The sequence below is a fragment of the Tachysurus vachellii genome, chromosome 2 (assembly GCF_030014155.1).
Source record: "Tachysurus vachellii isolate PV-2020 chromosome 2, HZAU_Pvac_v1, whole genome shotgun sequence".
NCBI lineage: Eukaryota > Metazoa > Chordata > Actinopteri > Siluriformes > Bagridae > Tachysurus > Tachysurus vachellii.
In genome coordinates, this window is record NC_083461.1 from 29208070 (window position 1) to 29228705 (window position 20636).

General features: G+C 35.5%; 1 protein-coding gene across 1 annotated transcript; it reads left to right on the top strand.

Annotated features, from left to right (window-relative positions):
- The first annotated feature begins 189 nt into the window (after nt 1–189).
- On the top strand, nt 190–20029 carry LOC132858167 (mucin-2-like). Its single transcript, XM_060888402.1, has 9 exons — nt 190–206; nt 418–428; nt 3751–4334; nt 17183–17247; nt 17543–17718; nt 17821–17933; nt 18347–18411; nt 18526–18701; nt 19281–20029. Exons 1-9 carry the CDS (start codon nt 190–192, stop codon nt 19370–19372), a joined length of 1299 nt encoding a protein of 432 aa, XP_060744385.1. The 3' UTR covers nt 19373–20029.
- The last annotated feature ends 607 nt before the right edge of the window (nt 20030–20636 follow it).

Below are 20636 nucleotides of genomic sequence, written 5' to 3' on the forward strand. Positions count from 1 at the left end.
CAAACGCTACAGCTACTACGCAAGCAAATGCTACTACTGGTAATGTAACAGTTTCGACAGAATCTACAACACCAGCACTTACAAACGCTACAGCAACTACGCAAGCAAGTGCTACTACTGGTAATGTAACAGTTTCGACAGAATCTACAACACCAGCACCTACGAACGCTACAGCTACTACGCAAGCAAATGATACTACTGGTAATGTAACAGTTTCGACAGAATCTACAACACCAGCACTTACAAACGCTACAGCTACTACGCAAGCAAATGCTACTACTGGTAATGTAACAGTTTCGACAGAATCTACAACACCAACAGCTACAAACGCTACAGCTACTACACAAGCAAATGCTACTACTGTTAATGTAACAGTTTCGACAGAATCTACAACACCAGCACACGTAAACGCTACAGCTACTACGCAAGCAAATTATACTACTGGTAATGTAACAGTTTCGACAGAATCTACAACACCAGCAACCGTAAACGCTACAGCTACTACTCAAGCAAATGCTACTACTGGTAATGTAACAGTTTCGACAGAATCTACAACACCAGCACTTACAAACGCTACAGCTACTACGCAAGCAAATGCTACTACTGGTAATGTAACAGTTTCGACAGAATCTACAACACCAGCACTTACAAACGCTACAGCTACTACGCAAGCAAATGCTACTACTGTTAATGTAACAGTTTCGACAGAATCTACAACACCAACAGCTACAAACGCTACAGCTACTACACAAGCAAATGCTACTACTGGTAATGTAACAGTTTCGACAGAATCTACAACACCAGCACACGTAAACGCTACAGCTACTACGCAAGCAAATGATACTACTGGTAATGTAACAGTTTCGACAGAATCTACAACACCAGCAACCGTAAACGCTACAGCTACTACTCAAGCAAATGCTACTACTGGTAATGTAACAGTTTCGACAGAATCTACAACACCAGCACTTACAAACGCTACAGCTACTACGCAAGCAAATGCTACTACTGGTAATGTAACAGTTTCGACAGAATCTACAACACCAGCACTTACAAACGCTACAGCTACTACGCAAGCAAATGCTACTACTGTTAATGTAACAGTTTCGACAGAATCTACAACACCAACAGCTACAAACGCTACAGCTACTACACAAGCAAATGCTACTACTGGTAATGTAACAGTTTCGACAGAATCTACAACACCAGCACACGTAAACGCTACAGCTACTACGCAAGCAAATGATACTACTGGTAATGTAACAGTTTCGACAGAATCTACAACACCAGCAAACGTAAACGCTACAGCTACTACTCAAGCAAATGCTACTACTGGTAATGTAACAGTTTCGACAGAATCTACAACACCAGCACTTACAAACGCTACAGCTACTACGCAAGCAAATGCTACTACTGGTAATGTAACAGTTTCGACAGAATCTACAACACCAGCACCTACGAACGCTACAGCTACTACGCAAGCAAATGCTACTACTGGTAATGTAACAGTTTCGACAGAATCTACAACACCAGCACTTACAAACGCTACAGCTACTACGCAAGCAAATGCTACTACTGTTAATGTAACAGTTTCGACAGAATCTACAACACCAACAGCTACAAACGCTACAGCTACTACACAAGCAAATGCTACTACTGGTAATGTAACAGTTTCGACAGAATCTACAACACCAGCACACATAAACGCTACAGCTACTACACAAGCAAATGATACTACTGGTAATGTAACAGTTTCGACAGAATCTACAACACCAGCACCCGTAAACGCTACAGCTACTACTCAAGCAAATGCTACTACTGGTAATGTAACAGTTTTGACAGAATCTACAACACCAGCACTTACAAACGCTACAGCTACTACGCAAGCAAATGCTACTACTGGTAATGTAACAGTTTCGACAGAATCTACAACACCAGCACTTACAAACGCTACAGCTACTACGCAAGCAAATGCTACTACTGGTAATGTAACAGTTTCGACAGAATCTACAACACCAGCACTTACGAACGCTACAGCTACTACGCAAGCAAATGCTACTACTGTTAATGTAACAGTTTCGACAGAATCTACAACACCAACAGCTACAAACGCTACAGCTACTACACAAGCAAATGCTACTACTGGTAATGTAACAGTTTCGACAGAATCTACAACACCAGCACCCGTAAACGCTACAGCTACTACGCAAGCAAATGCTACTACTGGTAATGTAACAGTTTCGACAGAATCTACAACACCAGCACCCGTAAACGCTACAGCTACTACTCAAGCAAATGCTACTACTGGTAATGTAACAGTTTCGACAGAATCTACAACACCAGCACTTACAAACGCTACAGCTACTACTCAAGCAAATGCTACTACTGGTAATGTAACAGTTTCGACAGCATCTACAACACCAGCACTTACAAACGCTACAGCTACTACGCAAGCAAATGCTACTACTGGTAATGTAACAGTTCCGACAGAATCTACAACACCAGCACTTACGAACGCTACAGCTACTACGCAAGCAAATGCTACTACTGGTAATGTAACAGTTTCGACAGAATCTACAACACCAGCACCTACGAACGCTACAGCTACTACGCAAGCAAATGCTACTACTGGTAATGTAACAGTTTCGACAGAATCTACAACACCAGCACTTACGAACGCTACAGCTACTACGCAAGCAAATGCTACTACTGGTAATGTAACAGTTTCGACAGAATCTACAACACCAGCACCTACGAACGCTACAGCTACTACGCAAGCAAATGCTACTACTGGTAATGTAACAGTTTCGACAGAATCTACAACACCAGCACTTACGAACGCTACAGCTACTACGCAAGCAAATGCTACTACTGGTAATGTAACAGTTTCGACAGAATCTACAACACCAGCACTTACGAACGCTACAGCTACTACGCAAGCAAATGCTACTACTGGTAATGTAACAGTTTCGACAGAATCTACAACACCAGCACGACGAAACGCTACAGCTACTACGCAAGCAAATGCTACTACTGGTAATGTAACAGTTTCGACAGAATCTACAACACCAGCACTTACGAACGCTACAGCTACTACGCAAGCAAATGCTACTACTGGTAATGTAACAGTTTCGACAGAATCTACAACACCAGCACTTACGAACGCTACAGCTACTACGCAAGCAAATGCTACTACTGGTAATGTAACAGTTTCGACAGAATCTACAACACCAGCACTTACGAACGCTACAGCTACTACGCAAGCAAATGCTACTACTGGTAATGTAACAGTTTCGACAGAATCTACAACACCAGCACTTACAAACGCTACAGCTACTACGCAAGCAAATGCTACTACTGGTAATGTAACAGTTTCGACAGAATCTACAACACCAGCACTTACAAACGCTACAGCTACTACGCAAGCAAATGCTACTACTGGTAATGTAACAGTTTCGACAGAATCTACAACACCAGCACCTACGAACGCTACAGCTACTACGCAAGCAAATGCTACTACTGGTAATGTAACAGTTTCGACAGAATCTACAACACCAGCACTTACGAACGCTACAGCTACTACGCAAGCAAATGCTACTACTGGTAATGTAACAGTTTCGACAGAATCTACAACACCAGCACTTACGAACGCTACAGCTACTACGCAAGCAAATGCTACTACTGGTAATGTAACAGTTTCGATAGAATCTACAACACCAGCACTTACGAACGCTACAGCTACTACGCAAGCAAATGCTACTACTGGTAATGTAACAGTTTCGACAGAATCTACAACACCAGCACTTACGAACGCTACAGCTACTACTCAAGCAAATGCTACTACTGGTAATGTAACAGTTTCAACAGAATCTACAACACCAGCACCCGTAAACACTACAGCTACTACGCAAGCAAATGCTACTACTGGTAATGTAACAGTTTTGACAGAATCTACAACACCAGCACCTACAAACGCTACAGCTACTACGCAAGCAAATGCTACTACTGGTAATGTAACAGTTTCGACAGAATCTACAACACCAGCACCCGTAAACGCTACAGCTACTCCACAAGCAAATGCTACAACTGCTAATGCAACAATTTCAACAACAACTACTCCAGCGGTACCTATAAACTCTACAAATACTTCAACAGTAACTACCCCAATAACAACAACAGTGGTGACAACAGCAACAACAACAACAGCAGCTGTAACAGTTCGTCCACAGCCAACTGTCGGCCTGAGTGTTCCTCTCAAGACTGAGTATACTAAACAATTAAGTGATCCAACTACTCCTGAATTTAAATCTTTGGCTGCACAGTTGACTCAACTGGTACGTGTCAGACCATCCACTGAAATGTTATGTAATTATGTGAAATAATTTATGAAATCATCAGAACAGAATTTCACAATTATGGTCAAAAGTAAGATCTAAAAAGATGTTTTGTTAGATAAATTTACAAAATATTTGTCTATTGACTGAACAGACACAGTAATTAAAAGCTCTAATTGTAGGATAATAATAAATATCTTCTTTTTGCAGTTGAATAAAATCTATACAATTCTCTTTGGCTCTAAATACCTCAGATGCAGAGTCAAAGCTTTCAAGTGAGACCCATTTTAAATTTACAATTAACACATTTTTATAAATGCATATAACATGTTTCATACATTGTAGATAAGAAATTATGTTTCTATACTGGGATATATTGTTTAAGAATTTTCTCATACAAGTAAAACAGTAATCTTTTTCTGTTTAAAAGAGTAATTTATCCATGTTTTTCCAACCCTAAGCCAAATTCAGAGTTAAAGATTGTTAGGACAAATTAGCATATTAAAAATAACTTCTAAAGAATTTTATACAACACAAGAATGTAATATTAACAATGATTTTTTTTCCTGCAGACCTCAACCTAAACGTGCTGTACAAAATACAGATGCAGATGTTGAGCTGATATTCGACGAGAACTCCACAACTCCCATCCCATCTGGACAAGCAGCAGCAACTGCTCTGAAGGAGGCTGTAGATAATAACAGTACTTTGAGTGCGCTAATTAATTCCAGCGCAATCACTGTCCTTAGTGAGTATAACCTTAAAAAAATAATAATTCCCAGATGAGTGGAGGTTATTATAAGAAACAAGGGGGTAAAGGGAGAATTCTAATAAAAAATGTCAAATGACAAATTAAAACACTGTATTTGCACCATGTTTGTCCTTCCAAATATTTGCATTCATACCCTATATTTCTCTTTTCAGATCAGCCAACTGATGTGATTGTGCTTTTCGTAACAAATGGCACTTTTACAGCAGCTCTCTCAAATACTAGTTCAGATTCATTCACAACCAGAACATTAATGATTAAAAATGGAGTAAGTATGAAATTAATTGATGAACTTTTGCGAAACATGCGAAACAGAATTAGTCGCTTTCACAAATACAAGCATAAAATGCAGAAATACAGATATAGACTAATAGTCACATTAAGTTCCACTGATATAAATCACTCAAATTTAGGATTCAATCACTAAAATGCACATTAGAGACATTTTTATCTATAGCAAACTTGTCAAGTATGTCAAGAATAATATATAAATAATATATAAATATAAAACAAAACCTTTTATGTGTAAGTCTGTTGAATTTATTTGTCAGCAGCCTTGACTATATTTTAGTAATGGTGACGATGTAGCTTGATAGCTTTTTACCTTTATGTTTAATATCATGATTTAATACTAGAAAAGTTAATCAGTTAATCCCTTGTTAATCAACTGTTGACTTCTTTGCAGCTTAACCCTTTTTTCACTGAAGACTTCCCAAATTCATTCAGTCTCTTAACCATGTTAAACTACAGGTACTTAAAAGTTTATTTTAAGCATTTTGCCTCATAAACCATCCATATTCATATTATAAAACCAAATTTCAATACACACAGTTCTCTTTTCTAACTTACTTTATCTTTGTCTAACCAGCACCGGTACGTTTAAAGCAGCTAATGATTCAATTCTGAACAACATGGACTTGGCTTTTATCAGCTCTGCTGGAAATCCCAACACCACCCAAATTGCTGAAACCATGTTTCGAGCAGCCAAAAATGGCACCCTTCCTTTTCAGATCTACATCACCAGTATCACAGTGAATGGCACGAGTAAGTAGTACATACATATTTTATGTAGTAAGAAATATCCATGCTTGGAATAAAACACTTAGGGATATTCAATAATATAATATCCTGTGACAGGGTGTTGTAGCATGACCCTGTACAAAGCAGAGTAACTGTTAACACGCTATTACATTACAGGAATTTAGCCAGAGACTGCAATTTGTAGTTTATAAATCAATGACTTTTCATACTCTTTAACCATGAATCCTTATATCAAAAATTATGGCAGCCAAAAGTATGTTTTTAATTACGGGGATTATGTGGAGCGCTTGCCAGACAAGTTCATTCATTCATTCATTCATTCATTCATTCATCTTCTACCGCTTATCCGAACTACCTCGGGTCACGGGGAGCCTCAAAAAAAGTTCAAAAACAAAAAAAAAGCAGATTCAAAAACAATAACCTATTAGTCAGAATGTCAGATTTAATTGACGATTTCTGACCGATAAGCATTGAGAACTCGGAAGAACTTCGATACATTGGGGAAATGTTATTTCAGTGTTTAAAGTTCAAATTATAAATCACTGTATCACGGTATACTGTCCAACTGATAAGTCATCATGGTCCTGGTCCTGAGCATTAGAGAACACACCTTTCATTTACATTTAACAACTGATCATTCTGTATTGTTGTTATCATAGTGCCTTTTGTTGTAACAAGTCATTTCTGTTTTATTTCAACAGTATTTAATTCGGGTGATGTCAGCAGCAAGATCAGTGTGCTCATGGCGTGTTTCATGGTGGCTGTGTCGCTTCTGTTCACACGTTCCAGCTGATGCTAAACCACATACTACTCTCAGAATGAGAACCATGACCAAGTTTGACTCTCCTGTTTCCTCAATGAATCATGCGAATATACCGAGCTAAGATTTTAAATAATGTGTATGCATAAAAAGTACAATAGGAAGAGCATTATAAGAATCTGCCAACCTGTATGAATGTGTAATGATATGGATTGGTCAGAACTTGTAGCTTTAATTATTTTGAATGGACATCTTGTAACATATTCTTTGTATTTGATTGTGGATTACTCAATCCTGGAGTCGAATTTACAGTGATGGAATTGTATTTATCAAATGGAAACTATTCTATGATAGATCTAAGTTAACATTAGTAAGTACAGTATATTTGCACAGAAATGCACATGCAAAAACATTAAGTATTACGGGTTTCTGCAAATGATTAAATATAATCCAGACGATGTCTTAACTTATGTTTTATGCAAATTAATTTAGCATGAATGAACACATGAACACATAAATGAACTGTTCTGTAAAACACAGAATTGTGGTTTGACTCGATTTAATAAGTGCCTTAACCTGGAGTTCTTTCCTAATATACAAAGCAATGAAGGAGAAAATATGTTATTTATTCTGTAAGTTCTATAAACTGGTGCACTTTACAAAAATTCCTCTTTTTTGTTCTTTTGTAAGGTGCTTATCACTATATATATATATATATATATATATATATATATATATATATATATATATACATATATATATATATATATATATATATATATATATATATATGTATATATATATATATATATATATATATATATATATATATATATATATATATATATATATATATATATATTTATTTATTTATTTATTTACTGCAGTGGGTATCTAGGTCTTTCTATATTTTCTGTTTTTCTTAAAATAAGATTCATGGTGTATTGTGCTTGCATTGAATGCAGCACTATATATTTATAAATGCATAAATCAGTTTCAAATAAACTCATGAGAATCTATACTACTGGCTCTTTTTTAATGTCAATTATCTTCTGTTAATGTCAATTATAATCACTGCTTAGATAGTCATTACTCCTTTATGCAACTTTTCCCTCCTGCTCCTGTATGTCCTAACCAAACCAGTTTAAGATGTGACTATCCAGTATTTGTAATAATCCAGTCTAATCATTTTAATTGTGGTTATTTTTCAGTTTCTGACTGGCATAGTTTATCAACTGTTAGTGGTTTTCATTTTTAAAGCACACCCTCATGGTGATGGACAAAAGGAATTTTACATTTGTGCATCCATAAAACATAAAATGTTCGAAGGGAATGCTATGATTTAAACTGGTTAAAAATATATTATAAAAGTATTATAAATATAATCAGAATCACAAAAGATTCAGTATCATATACAAAATCAGAATCATAAAGATTCAGTATTATAAATCAGAATCATTAAGAGAATCTGTATCATAAATTGAATCTGAATCAAGAACTGAAAATCATAAGTTGAATCAGAATCATAACCAGAATCAGTATCATAAACAGAATCAATACAATAAACTGAATCTAAATCATAACTTGAATCAGTATCATAAACATAATCAATATACTAAACAGAATAAGTATCATAACCAGAATCAGTGTCATAAACAGACTCAGAATCATCATACAGTATGTGCCCACAAATGTATGTCAGCTCTCTGCGACAGCTTGCTTATGATTTTTAAATTTGTCCAGTCTAATTATTTGGGAATCTGCTGCTCAGTATTTGATTCTTTCCTAATAAATTCACTGGCAAATTACATATCATTAGTTATGCACATGACAAGTAAACTTACAGAGACTGAATAATATTTCCAGAAAAAAAATAGTTTAATAGACTTAAACCCCAAATCAGCTCTGAAATGTGAAATGAAACCTTTTTGACTTTCACTTTAATTTTTTGTTGGAGGCTTTTAGGATCATTTTAAACTCTCTGTTGGTTCTTTTTGGTAGTACTTCATCCTGTTTAAAATAGACACTGATTATACAGTTCTTTGTGCTCACAACTAACACTAATCCAATCTCATCAAGAGTGAAATTAAAGAAGACTAAATCTGTATTTAAAGATTTCTGATTACAATCTGAGTTGAGGATAATATTTTTTTCATGGTGGTTCACAGCTTTCTAACAAGTTAACTGAAGTGTGACATGGTTTATGAACAGTACATTATCTAGTTTGTGAGATTTTATTATCTTTATTATCTTCTGACAGTACTGTTTTAACCTCTCTGTTCCACTTCATTAGCATCATCTCTGCTGATGATTAAAGCATTTTCATGTTGCTGTTAAATATTGTTATGCTTTCTTAGAGTTGAAAAAATAGAAATGTTGAACAAAACCTGTTTCTTTATATTTTTTAATCTCAAATTCATACAGCAACATCAGACAGATTTTCTTGAAAATGGCAATTATGCCCCCTTTCCACCAGAAAGAACCGGGTGCTGGTTCAGAGCTAGTGCTAGTGCTGGTTCAGAGCTAGTGCTAGTGCTGGTTCAGAGCTAGTGCTGGTGCTTGTTCAAAGTTGGTTCCACTGGCGATCCTTCTAAGAACCGGTTTGCTTTTCCATGTGCTAGAGAGCCGTCACAGAGCCAAGTTGTCAGCAACGTGGGGATAAAAAAAGACCCAACTGCAGGATAGTGTAAAAATAAACAGGATTTATTAACTAAAAACATGAAACAAAGACACAGACAATACCAGACCAGACAAAATATGACATCAGAAGACAAGGATAAATAGACAGCAGCAAACACAAGCACAACATCAACAATGGCGGATGTTGCTTTACTGTTAATGCTCATGGGTTTGCGAACCTACAGTACATTGGCATCCAAACATGATGAATCCAACGTGTACATGCAGATCCATGTAATTTGTATAAACGGAGGATGTAATCGAGAATAACGGAAAGTTAACATTATTAACATAACATTATTTTATCATTAACACAGAAAAAAGGTAGTCTTAGCATGTAGCTACCTACTATCATGTTTGCTGATAATTGATCATTTTGCGGTAAAGTAAAAGTGTATTAAACATTGGTATACTTAAGGTACATTATCAAAGGCGCTAACAGTAACCCCACCCCAGACGCAAGAGGTTCTTAAGTCTAGACCAGCGACGTTTTGGTGCTACTTAAAGGTGGGGTGCACGATGTTTGAAAGCCAATGTTGACATTTGAAATCACCAAAACAAACACGCCCCTAACCCAAATGGGTGTCACTCCTGTTTTGATAGCTCCGCCCCACACATACATACGTAAGCCAGGCAACTATTATGGCGGACCCTGCTGGGGCAACTGGCTGAGGGAATATTTTTATCAACAAAGGATCACAATGAGTGATACTATGGTAATACAGGTCAAATGTGTTTTTGTAGTACTGTGTGTTGTACCGTGAACGGTTTAGCTCAGTTTCACGCGAAAGACGTTCAGTTCTCTCCAGTGCTGGAAAGCGGATCCTATATTAACACGGGTCCTGCTTCTTGCCTTATCCTAAGCCTTTTTTCACTTTCCGTTTTTATTTGCCATGTCAATGTTTCAATCGCTTTCGGCTAATGTCAGACATGCGCACTGAACACTCTCTCCGCCGCATATTGACAAGACACGCCCCTTTCTGCTCATTGGCTACATGTTTGTTTTGTTAGTCGGTTCGACTCAGTTTTCTGAAGCATTTTTCAAACATCGTGCACCCCACCTTTAAGAACCACTTTTCCTGGTTCAGAGCCGGTGCTTTGGGTGTTGAAAAAGAAAAAACTGGTTCTAAATTAGGCTCTGGCTCCGAACTAGCACTCAAACTGCCTCGGTGGAAAAGGGGCATTAATGTCACATTTTTTCCAATATAAGTTGCAGCAATTTTGACCTAAAATAAACAAATAACGTCAAGCATCAGAGGACTGATGAACCACTTAGTCAAAACACCAAGTGATGTATCATTTATTTTCTTTTAAATGTCTTTTCTTGTCTTTTCCTTTGTTGTTTCACCTTTTTATGTCCAGATGTACAGCACTTTGGTCAACTTCGGTTGTGTAAAATGTGCTTTAGACATAAAATAATTCAACAGAAGAATGCAAATCAATTCCACTAAACAAATAACAGCAAGCTGCAACTATGTCTACAAAATGAAAGGGGTACTTTAATTGAATTAATTTTATAATGCGTAAAATCAAGACGTCCTCCAATGTTTTGACATCATAAAAACTTATTTTAGAAACTTAATTTCATATATGCAGTCGTATGCAAAAGTTTAGGAACCCCCGACAATTTCCATGGTTTTCATTTATAAATATTTCAGTGTTTGGATCAGCAATTTCATTTTGATCTATCAAATAACTGAAAGACACAGTAATATTTCAGTAGTGAAATGAGGTTTATTGGATTAACAGAAAATGCACAATATGCATCAAAATGAAATTAGACAGGTGCATAAAATTGGGCACCCTTGCCATTTTGTTGATTTGAATACCTGTAAAATTGATAGGTACCTTATAAAATAGCTTCAACGTTCTGTCATTGCATATGTGTTGATGAAGGAAAAAACATCACAATCAGTTTCTCATTTTCATAATTTAATTCTTAAAAATGAGAAAAACATCAAGCATGCAAACTTATTATCACATAATTAATCTATTAGTCACTAGCACCTACTTCTTCCTTATCAGACCTTTCTTTCTGTTCCAGGTAATGCAGAGACTGTCAGAACTATACACAAGTGCTTCATGAACAGTTTTATATACTCAATTTTAAAAAACAAAAAAATCAGTTTTAAAACATCCTAAATAAATCAGGTAATTATGGTTCTGTATGAAATTAAATTCAATGAACCTACCTTCCCTACCCTGACAGTTATTTGCTTATATGTCAGTAGTCAGATGCTAATACTAAGAAGTTCCATTATTAGTCATGTATCACGTAGCTTAAAGCAACAAACATGAAGAAAAAGAAAACAAATGCGCCAGTGGTGAATAACAAACCCATGCCCTGTCTTACGTCTTTAGACTTCAGAATGCAAACAAAAAAAATGTTCAGCATGTGAAAACAAAAATATCGCAGATGACATGCATTTATTAAACAAGGAAAGAGCACACACTAAAATAGAAAATTAATTCATTTTATCATCAATGTCTGTAAAAACATTTTTCAGCGCATAAAATCTAAAAATTACATACACATTAAACCAAATATGAATAAATTGTCAATTTTAGTACATTTCACGTTCAACTCCCCATGGAGTGAACCTGGAAGTTAAAGAAATCTGATAACATATACAGGCTATATAAGTTATCATTTTGGGTGAGTTAAGTACATTAAGTACATTTTGGGTGATTTACATAACTTTAATATCCTGCTTGATGTCACCCACCTAGCATTATTAAAATATACACAGCATATTTGCAGTAAATTAAGGCTAATGGCAACCTTTAATTTTTTTCTCTTGCTACTATCTATACAACAAAAGCTGATACATTATCCAAGCCATTTAGGATTTCTGTATTTTAGCACCAAACAATAAATCTGTGATGAAAAGCAGTGGTGAAATTTGAGAGATTCTATAATAAGTATTGTTGTACAGCCTCTTTTGCATATATTTTAGAAGCCTGCAAACACCACATACATTATTTGTACTTCAAAACATTATTTATTTTATATACATTATATACTTCAAAATGATGTACTTCAGGATTATTTACTTTAGATATCTCTGGACTGCCCAGATAAATATCAGTTGTTGATTTTCAGTTTTGTTACAAGAATTTGTATTTATAATATATGTCTATATAGGTTTGATAATAAGTTTCAAACTTAATAAGTTTGAAGCTTTCCCTCTCTGAACTTGTATACGTCAACAGTGGAATGCAGTCTTTAACGTAAATTCCAGACAAGAATGAGAACACGCCTAAAAGTGTCATCAATTCATGTGTGACGACATGAAAGCTGATGACACGTATCTTCTCCCAATCAGCATCACAGAGAAAAAAAATAAGTATTTATTCATCGTGGCAACTCATAGCCTATAAAAGCCAAAAACTAAGACAAGCCTTAGTATCCTGAATACTGGGACTATGATTCTGACCTGAATCTGAGGACTTTTTATAACACTCTAACTGAACACTTACAAAGATTACAAATCATCTGGGTGAGTTTAATATCTTGCATATAAATTAGTGAAGGAAGTAAGAATGTATTCATATGTATGAAATAATGATCAAATTTATAACACATAATCAGATTATCAGATATAAATTGTCTCTATATAAGGCTTACTTAAAGAAAATATTTTGTCATCTGTTTAAATGTTATTTGCTTTTTGCTCTTGTTTTATCAATCAGGAACAATTCTAGACACACCTAAATTAAAAATTATTTTAATTCTTTGTAATGTTGTGATATAATGTGCATTCTATGAGTGCCGTTAACCAGATACAAAAAAAAAAACATTTAATTGTTGTGAATGCATATGTATATATACATGTATGTGTGTAAGTGTCAGTTAAGATCATAAATATTGCAAAGGAGAAAAATTTCAAGCTAGTTTAGATGAAAAATATTTAGTAATCTCTGGAAATCCACTGAGACCTGGCACTATCATGTTCTAGAAAGAATTAAGTAAAGGTTATTTTATTTTCCTGAAAGAATTAAGTAAAGGTTTTTAGTGAAAAAGCAGAGGAAAACATAAGACAGGCAGGTATTTCAGCATTGTCCCAGACTGGTTTAGGTGCTGAAACTTTAGCAGAAGTGAATGTCAGAGTGTTCAATAAATGCTGTGAAAAAAACAAAAAAACTTGTATCTAAAAATGATTAATAGTCTGTGATATTGCTTACCAATGTATAAAACTCTATAGAATGCAGATGAAGAATATTGTGTAATGTACTGTAATACAATAGAAAACACAATGTGGTCCAACATTTTAAAATGTTTTGATTTCTGAAAAGTGTATAATAATTTGTGTAATATTATTTAAGGGTGTTATTGGGAAACATTCAGGATGAAGAGAAAAGAACTGAGAATCGTGTTCATACTGAGTAAGTTCTTATTTTAGGCTGATGTTTTTTCACTGTTATTATTTCACCCATAATTCCTTACTGCAGATTTTAAATAATAATAATAATAATAATAATAATAATAATAATAATAATAATAATAATCATTCTATAGGTATCATTCTGAGATCTGTAACTGGACAAAACACAACTGAGACTACAACACCAGCACCTACAAACGCTACAGCTACTACACAAGCAAATGCTACTACTGGTACTGTAACAGTTTCGACAGCATCTACAACAATAGCACCTACAAACGCTACAGCTACTACACAAGCAAATGCTACTACTAGTACTGTAACAGTTTCGATAGCATCTACAACACCAGCACCTACAAACGCTACAGCTACTACACAAGCAAATGCTACTACTGGTACTGTAACAGTTTCGACAGCATCTACAACACCAGCACCTACAAACGCTACAGCTACTACACAAGCAAATGCTACTACTGGTACTGTAACAGTTTCGACAGCATCTACAACACCAGCACCTACAAACGCTACAGCTACTACACAAGCAAATGCTACTACTGGTAATGTAGCAGTTTCGACAGCATCTACAACACCAGTACCTACAAACGCTACAGCTACTACACAAGCAAATGCTACTACTGGTAATGTAACAGTTTCGACAGTATCTACACCATCAGCACCTACAAACGCTACAGCTACTACACCAACAAATACTACTGCTGGTAATATAACAGTTTCAACAGTATCTACAACACCAGCACCTACAAACGCTACAGCTACTACACAAGCAAATGCTACTACTGGTAATGTAACAGTTTCGACAGTATCTACACCATCAGCACCTACAAACGCTACAGCTACTACACAAGCAAATGCTACTACTGGTAATGTAACAGTTTCGACAGTATCTACACCATCAGCACCTACAAACGCTACAGCTACTACACCAACAAATACTACTGCTGGTAATATAACAGTTTCGACAGTATCTACAACACCAGCACCTACAAACGCTACAGCTACTACACAAGCAAATGCTACTACTGGTAATATATCACTTTCGACAGTATCTACACCACCAGCACCTACAAACGCTACAGCTACTACACAAGCAAATGCTACTGCTGGTAATATAACAGTTTCAACAGTATCTACACCATCAGCACCTACAAACGCTACAGCTACTACACAAGCAAATGCTACTACTGGTAATATATCACTTTCGACAGTATCTACACCACCAGCACTTACAAACGCTACAGCTACTACACAAGCAAATGCTACTGCTGGTAATATAACATTTTTGACAGTATCTACACCACCAGCACCTACAAACGCAACAGTTACTACACATGCAAATACTACTGCTGGTAATGTAACAGTTTCGACAGCATCTCCACAACCAGCACCTGTAAACGCTACAGCTACTACACAAGCAAATGCTACTACTGGTAATATAACAGTTTCGACAGTATCTACACCACCAGCACCTACAAACGCTACAGCTACTACACAAGCAAATGCTACTACTGGTAATATATCACTTTCGACAGTATCTACACCACCAGCACTTACAAACGCTACAGCTACTACACAAGCAAATGCTACTGCTGGTAATATAACAGTTTCGACAGTATCTACACCACCAGCACCTACAAACGCTACAGCTACTACACATGCAAATACTACTGCTGGTAATGTAACAGTTTCGACAGCATCTCCACCACCAGCACCTGTAAACGCTACAGCTACTACACATGCAAATACTACTGCTGGTAATATAACAGTTTCAACAGTATCTACAACACCAGCACCTACAAACGCTACAGCTACTACACAAGCAAATGCTACTACTGGTAATATATCACTTTCGACAGTATCTACACCACCAGCACTTACAAACACTACAGCTACTACACAAGCAAATGCTACTGCTGGTAATATAACAGTTTCGACAGTATCTACACCAACAGCACCTACAAACGCTACAGCTACTACACATGCAAATACTACTGCTGGTAATGTAACAGTTTCGACAGCATCTCCACCACCAGCACCTGTAAACGCTACAGCTGCTACACAAGCAAATTCTACTACTGGTAATATAACAGTTTCGACAGTATCTACACCACCAGCACGTACAAACGGTACAGCTACTACACAAGCAAATGCTACTACTGGTAATATAACAGTTTCGACAGTATCTAGACCACCAGCACCTACAAATGCTACAGCTACTACACAAGCAAATGCTACTACTGGTAATATAACAGTTTTGACAGCATCTACACCACCAGCACCTGCAAACGCTACAGCTACTACACATGCAAATACTACTGCTGGTAATGTAACAGTTTCGACAGCATCTCCACAACCAGCACCTGTAAACGCTACAGCTGCTACACAAGCAAATTCTACTACTGGTAATATAACAGTTTCGACAGTATCTACACCACCAGCACGTACAAACGGTACAGCTACTACACAAGCAAATGCTACTACTGGTAATATAACAGTTTCGACAGTATCTACACCACCAGCACGTACAAACGGTACAGCTACTACACAAGCAAATGCTACTACTGGTAATATAACAGTTTCGACAGTATCTAGACCACCAGCACCTACAAATGCTACAGCTACTACACAAGCAAATGCTACTACTGGTAATATAACAGTTTCGACAGCATCTACAACACCAGCACCTACAAACGCTACAGCTACTCCACAAGCAAATGCTACTACTTCTAATGCAACAATTTCAACAACAACTACTCCAGCGGTACCTATAAACTCTACAAATACTTCAACAGTAACTACTACTTCCAGCTCCCCAATAACAACAACAGTGGTGACAACAACAACAACAGCAGCTGTAACAGTTCGTCCACAGCCAACTGTCGGCCTGCGTGTTCCTCTCAAGACTGAGTATACTACACAATTAAATGATCCAAATACTCCTGAATTTAAATCTTTGGCTGCAAAGTTGACTCAACTGGTACGTGTCAGACCAACCACTGAAATATTATGTAATTATGTGAAATAATTTATGAAATTATCAGAACAGAAAACTATACATTTCACAATTGTGGTCAAAACTAAGATCTAAAAAGATGTTTTGTTAGATAAATTTACAAAATATTTGTCTATTGACTGAACAGAGACAGTAATAAAAAGCTCTAATTGTAGGATAATAATAAATATCTTCTTTTTGCAGTTGAATCAAATCTATACAATTCTCTTTGGCTCTAAGTACCGCGGCTGCAGAGTCAAAGCTTTCAAGTGAGACCCATTTTAAATTTACAATTAACACATTTTTATAAATACATATTACATGTTTCATACATTGTAGATAAGAAATTATGTTTCTATACTGGGATACATTGTTTAAAAATTTTCACATACAAGTAAAACAGTCATCTTTTTCTGTTTAATAGAGTAATTTATTCATGTAATTCCAGCCTTAAGCCAAATTCAGAGTTAAAGTTTGTTATTAAAAATTAGCATATTAAAAATAACCTAAAGAATTTTATACAACACAAGAATGTAATATTAATAATGATTTTTTTTCCTGCAGGCCTCAACCTATACGTGCTTTACAAAATACAGATGCAGATGTCGAGCTGATATTCGACGAGAACTCCACAACTCCCATCCCATCTGGACAAGCAGCAGCAACTGCTCTGAAGGAGGCTGTAGATAATAGCAGTACTTTGAGTGCGCTAATTAATTCCAGCGCAATCACTGTCCTTAGTGAGTATAACCTTAAAAAAATTTATTCCCAGAGGATTGGAGGTTATTATAGCAAACAATATATTTATAAACTATATAAATACCCTATATTTCTCTTTTCAGATCAGCCAATTGATGTGACTGTGATTTTCTTAACAAATGGCACTTTTACAGCAGCGCTCTCAAATACTAGTTCAGATTCATTCACAACCAGAACATTAATGATTAAAAATGGAGTAAGTATGAAATTAATTGATGAACTTTTGCGAAACATGCAAAACAGAATTAGTCGCTTTCACAAATACAAGCATAAAATGCAGAAATACAGATATACAGTAGACTAATAGTCACATTAAGTTCCACTGATATAAATCACTCAAATTTAGGATTCAATCACTAAAATGCACATTAGAGACATTTTTATCTATAGCAAACTTGTCAAGTATGTCAAGAATAATATATAAATAATATATAAATATAAAACAAAACTTTTTATGTGTAAGTCTGTTGAATTTATTTGTGAGCAACCTTGACTATATTTTAGTAATGGTGACGATGTAGCTTGATAGCTTGTTACCTTTATGTTTAATATCATGATTTTAATACTAGAAAAGTTTCCCTTGTTAATCACCTGTTGACTTCTTTGCAGCTTAACCCTTTTTTCACTGAAGACTTCCCAAATTCATTCAGTCTCTTAACCATGTTAAACTACAGGTACTTAAAAGTTTATTTTAAGCATTTTGCCTCATAAAACATATTCATATTATAAAACCAAATTTCAATACACACAGTTCTCTTTACTAACTCACTTTATCTTTGTCTAACCAGCACAGGAAGGTTTAAAGCAGCTAATGATTCAATTCTGAACAACATGGATTTGGCTTTTAACAGCTCTGCTGGAAATCCCAACACCACCCAAATTGCTGAAACTATGTTTCGAGCAGCCAAAAGTGGCACCCTTCCTTTTCAGATCTACATCACCAGTATCACAGTGAATGGCACGGGTAAGTAGTACATACATATTTTATGTAGTAAGAAATAACCATGCTTGGAATAAAACACTTAGGGATATTCAATAATATAATATCCTGTGACAGGGTGTTGTAGCATGACCCTGTACAAAGCAGAGTAACTGTTATTACACGCTTTAACATTACAGGAATTTAGCCAGAGACTGCAATTTGTAGTTTATAAATCAATGACATTTCATACTTTTTAACCATGAATCCTTATATCTAACATTATGACAGCTCGCCAGACAAGTTCAAAAACAAAAAACAAAATTAGATTCAAAAACAATAACCTATTAGTCAGAATGTCAGATTTAATTGACGATTTCTGACCGATAAGCATTGAGAACTCGGAAGAACTTCGATACATTGGGGAAATGTTATTTCAGTGTTTAAAGTTCAAATTATAAATCACTGTATCACGGTATACTGTCCAACTGATAAGTCATCATGGTCCTGGTCCTGAGCATTAGAGAACACACCTTTCATTTATATTTAACAACTGATCATTCTGTATTGTTGTTATCATAGTGCCTTTTGTTGTAACAAGTCATTTCTGTTTTATTTCAACAGTATTTAATTCGGGTGATGTCAGCAGCAAGATCAGTGTGCTCATGGCGTGCTTCATGGTGGCTGTGTCGCTTCTGTTCACACGGTCCAGCTGATGCTAAACCACATCCTCCTCTCAGAATGAGAACCATGACCAAGTTTGACTCTCCTGTTCCCTCAATGAATCATGCGAATATACCGAGCTAAGATTTTAAATAATGTGTATGCGTAAAATGTACAATAGGAAGAGCATTATAAGAATCTGCCAACCTGTATGAATGTGCAATGATATGGTTTGGTCAGTGTAACATATTATTTGTTTTTGATTGCGGATTACTCAATCCTGGAGTCGAATTTACAGTGATGGAATTGTATTTATCAAATGGAAACTATTCTATGATAGATCTAAGTTAACATGAGTAAGTACTGTATATTTTTACTATCAAACCAGCTTTAGTGATGCATGTGACATTAAATGCACGCTTTGGCTTTGGCTTAAAATACTTTCCAAAGTATTACAGGTTTCTGCAAATGATTAAATATAATCCAGACGATGTCTTAAATTATGTTTTAGTCAAAATTAATTTAGCATGAATGAACACATCAACACATAAATGAACTGTTCTGTAAAATACAGAATTGTGGTTTGACTGGATTCAATACGTGTCTTAACCTGGAGTTCTTTCTTAATATACAAAGCAATGAAGGAGAAAATATGTTATTTATACTGTAAGTTCTATAAACTGGTGCACTTTACAAAAATTCTTGTGTAAGGTGCTCATCACTATAAATAAATATATATATATATATATATATATATATATATATATATATATATATATATATATATATATATATATACTGCAGTGTGTATCTTTCTATATTTTCTGTTTTTCTTAAAATAAGATTTGTGGTATATTGTGCTAGCATTGAATGCAGCACTTTATTTTCAAATAAACTCATGAGAATCTACTGTATACTACTGGCTCTTTTTTTATTGTCAATCATCTTCTCTCATATAATCACTGCTTAGATAGTCATTACTCCTTTATGCAGCTTTTTTCTCCTTCTCCTGTATGTCCTAACCAAACCAGTTTAAGGTGTGACTATCCAGTATTTGTAATAATCCAGTCTAATCGGTTTAATTTTTCAGTTTCTGAATGGCATAGTTTATCAACTAGTTTATCAATTAGTGGTTTTAATTTTTTAAGCACAACCTCATGGTGATGGACAAAAGGAATTTTGCATTTGTGCATCCATAAAACATAAAATGTTCGAAGGGAATGCTATGATTTAAACTGGTTGAAAAAATATTATATCATAAAAGTATTATAAATATAATCAGAACCACAAAAGATTCAGTATCATATACAGAATCAG